The sequence below is a fragment of the Lacerta agilis genome, chromosome 14 (assembly GCF_009819535.1).
Source record: "Lacerta agilis isolate rLacAgi1 chromosome 14, rLacAgi1.pri, whole genome shotgun sequence".
Taxonomy (NCBI): Eukaryota; Metazoa; Chordata; class Lepidosauria; order Squamata; family Lacertidae; genus Lacerta; species Lacerta agilis.
The window spans coordinates 23,110,855-23,113,255 of record NC_046325.1 but is presented as its reverse complement, the minus strand read 5'-3'; the positions used below and the strand labels follow the sequence as shown (position 1 = coordinate 23,113,255).

Below are 2,401 nucleotides of genomic sequence, written 5' to 3'. Positions count from 1 at the left end.
CATGTACAATTGGATCAAGTTTGTTCTTTTATGCTTTTCAGGAATTCATACAAGTCAGCAGAAGCATTGGCGGATTGTTGACCATGAACATTTATGTAACATTAGATTTATTAATATTTAAAGAGCTGCATCATTGACCACGGTTTTTGATCAACAAGGGCAAAAACATAACACTGTTTCTTTCTTGGACTTTTTCTCAACATGTACACCTGTACACTACCAATGTGCATGCACTTGGAGACAGTGGGGATATATGAGGAAGCTAAAAATGGAACAAAATTGTGACTACACCGTGCTCATTGAAAGATGGAGATATATGAAAGGAACCATGGGATAATTCTTGAATGTATTGGTTTTATTTCGGGGGGGGGAGCCAGTTAAATTAGAACTCCAAAGTATGAGAAGGAATTTGGGGAAATTTGGGATAATTTTTGCCTGCAGTAAGATTATCCTTATGACTGCTAGTCATAATGGGTTTATCTTACATCCATTGTCACAGGCAGTAATCCTCATTGGGGAGAGAGCTATTTCACTAATGTCCTGCTTCAGGGCTTCCTGTAGGCTTTTGTTTTGCCATGGTGAGAATAGGATTATGCACTAGATGGGCCTTTTGGATGCTCCAGCTAGCTCTACTATAATTACCTACTATAATTAATGATCTGTGTATGTCTTTTTCTTTAACATACAGGATATCAGTTCTATGGAAAAACTAGGTGAGAACCAGACCAATCTTAATGAGTTCATTCTGGAAGGGTTTTCATATCTTGCTGAACTGCAGATCTTGCTGTTTTTTGTTTTTCTGGTGACATACATAATCACCTTGCTGGGAAACATGCTCATTATTCTGCTCATAAAACTCAACCCTTCTCTTCAGACTCCCATGTACTTCTTCTTAGTGAACCTATCATTCTTAGAAATGTGTTACACCACTAGTGTGGTGCCCCAAATGCTGATACATTTGTTAACAGAGCATAAAAGCATATCCCTAGCAAGATGTGCAGCCCAGATGTATGCCTTCACCATCCTGGGGCTGACAGAATGTTGTCTCCTGGCAGCTATGGCATATGATCGCTATGTTGCCATATGCCACCCATTACACTATGCAGTCATCATGAACCGCCGGGTATGTGCACAGCTTGCAGCTGCATCATGGATTACTTGCATCTCAGTAGAAATTGCTCAAACAACATGGATCTTCAGTTTACCATTCTGTGGTTCTAAACACATCCAGCACTTCTTTTGTGATATCCTACCAGTGGTGAAAATGGCATGTACAGACACCTACAAAAATGAGATTGTTGTCATGGCAGTGTCTATTATTTTCATCATGGGTCCTTTCCTGCTGATCATCCTCTCCTACATCCGTATAATTTCAACCATCCTCAAACTTCCTTCTGCTAAGGGAAGGAGAAAAGCCTTCTCCACTTGCTCCTCACACCTCATGGTGGTGGCACTGTTTTTTGGGACAGCCCTCTTCACTTACTTAATACCCAAGTCCAGCTACACTCCACAAAGTGACCAAATGCTTTCTCTTATGTACACAGTTGTCAGTCCATTTTTGAACCCCATAATATATACCCTAAGAAATAAAGAAGTGAAGGGGGCATTTAAGAAGACAGTTTCAAAGTTGTTCTCTGTACAGAACCCAGCAAGTTGAAAATCTGAACCATGGAGTATGGTAACAAGAAAAATAAACAAACACAGGACATATCATTGCTGATTAAGGGGCTGTAATTATATTATTAAGGTCTAACTCTGTTTTTACAGTTATGAAAGAAATGAACCTCATTCCAACCTAGCAACCTAAATCGCTTGTAACTTGGTGATTATTTTGGAATGATTCTTTGGGTTAACCATAAATCTATACCTGCTTTGAATATTAGTTTTCTTATACTGTTTGCTATACAGACACCTGTACAGCATGAATAGTAGACTTCGGCTTGTAGTGTCTTTTCCCCTTAAAAAGAACTCATACTCAGAGACTTACTATATGAAATTTAATCAGAAAAAAGGATTTAATTCAGAACAAAAATGGTAAACAGAAATAACATGGGAGTTGGAAATCTTCAAAGAAACAGCAAACTATATACACACTGAACTCATCAGATGTCACAGGCTTTTTAATAAGTTGGTAAGTGTACAGCTTTATCACAGACATCGTACAGTTTAAAGGTAAAGTTAAAGGGACCCCTGACCATTAGGTTCAGTCATGTCCGACTCTGGGCTTGTGGCACTCATCTCATGTTAATGGCCAAGGGAGCCGGTGTACTGCTTCCAGGTCATGTTGCCAGCATGACAAAGCCGCTTCTGGCGAACCAGAGCAGCACACGGTAACTCTGTTTACCTTCCCGCTAGAGTGGTACCTATTTATCTACTTGCACTTTGACGTGCTTTCAAACTG

The 2,401-nt window shown here is 39.7% G+C and overlaps 1 protein-coding gene across 1 annotated transcript; it reads left to right on the top strand.

Moving 5' to 3' along the window:
• Positions 1 to 700: 700 nt before the first annotated feature.
• On the top strand, positions 701 to 1,657 carry LOC117057780 (olfactory receptor 10A4-like). Its single transcript, XM_033168621.1, has one exon. The coding sequence runs from the start codon at positions 701 to 703 to the stop codon at positions 1,655 to 1,657; it is 957 nt and encodes a 318-aa protein (XP_033024512.1).
• The last annotated feature ends 744 nt before the right edge of the window (positions 1,658 to 2,401 follow it).

Coding starts and splice junctions, on each gene's coding strand:
- LOC117057780 (XM_033168621.1), top strand. CDS start 701: ATGGAAAAACTAGGTGAGAACCAGACCAATCTTAATGAGTTCATTCTG.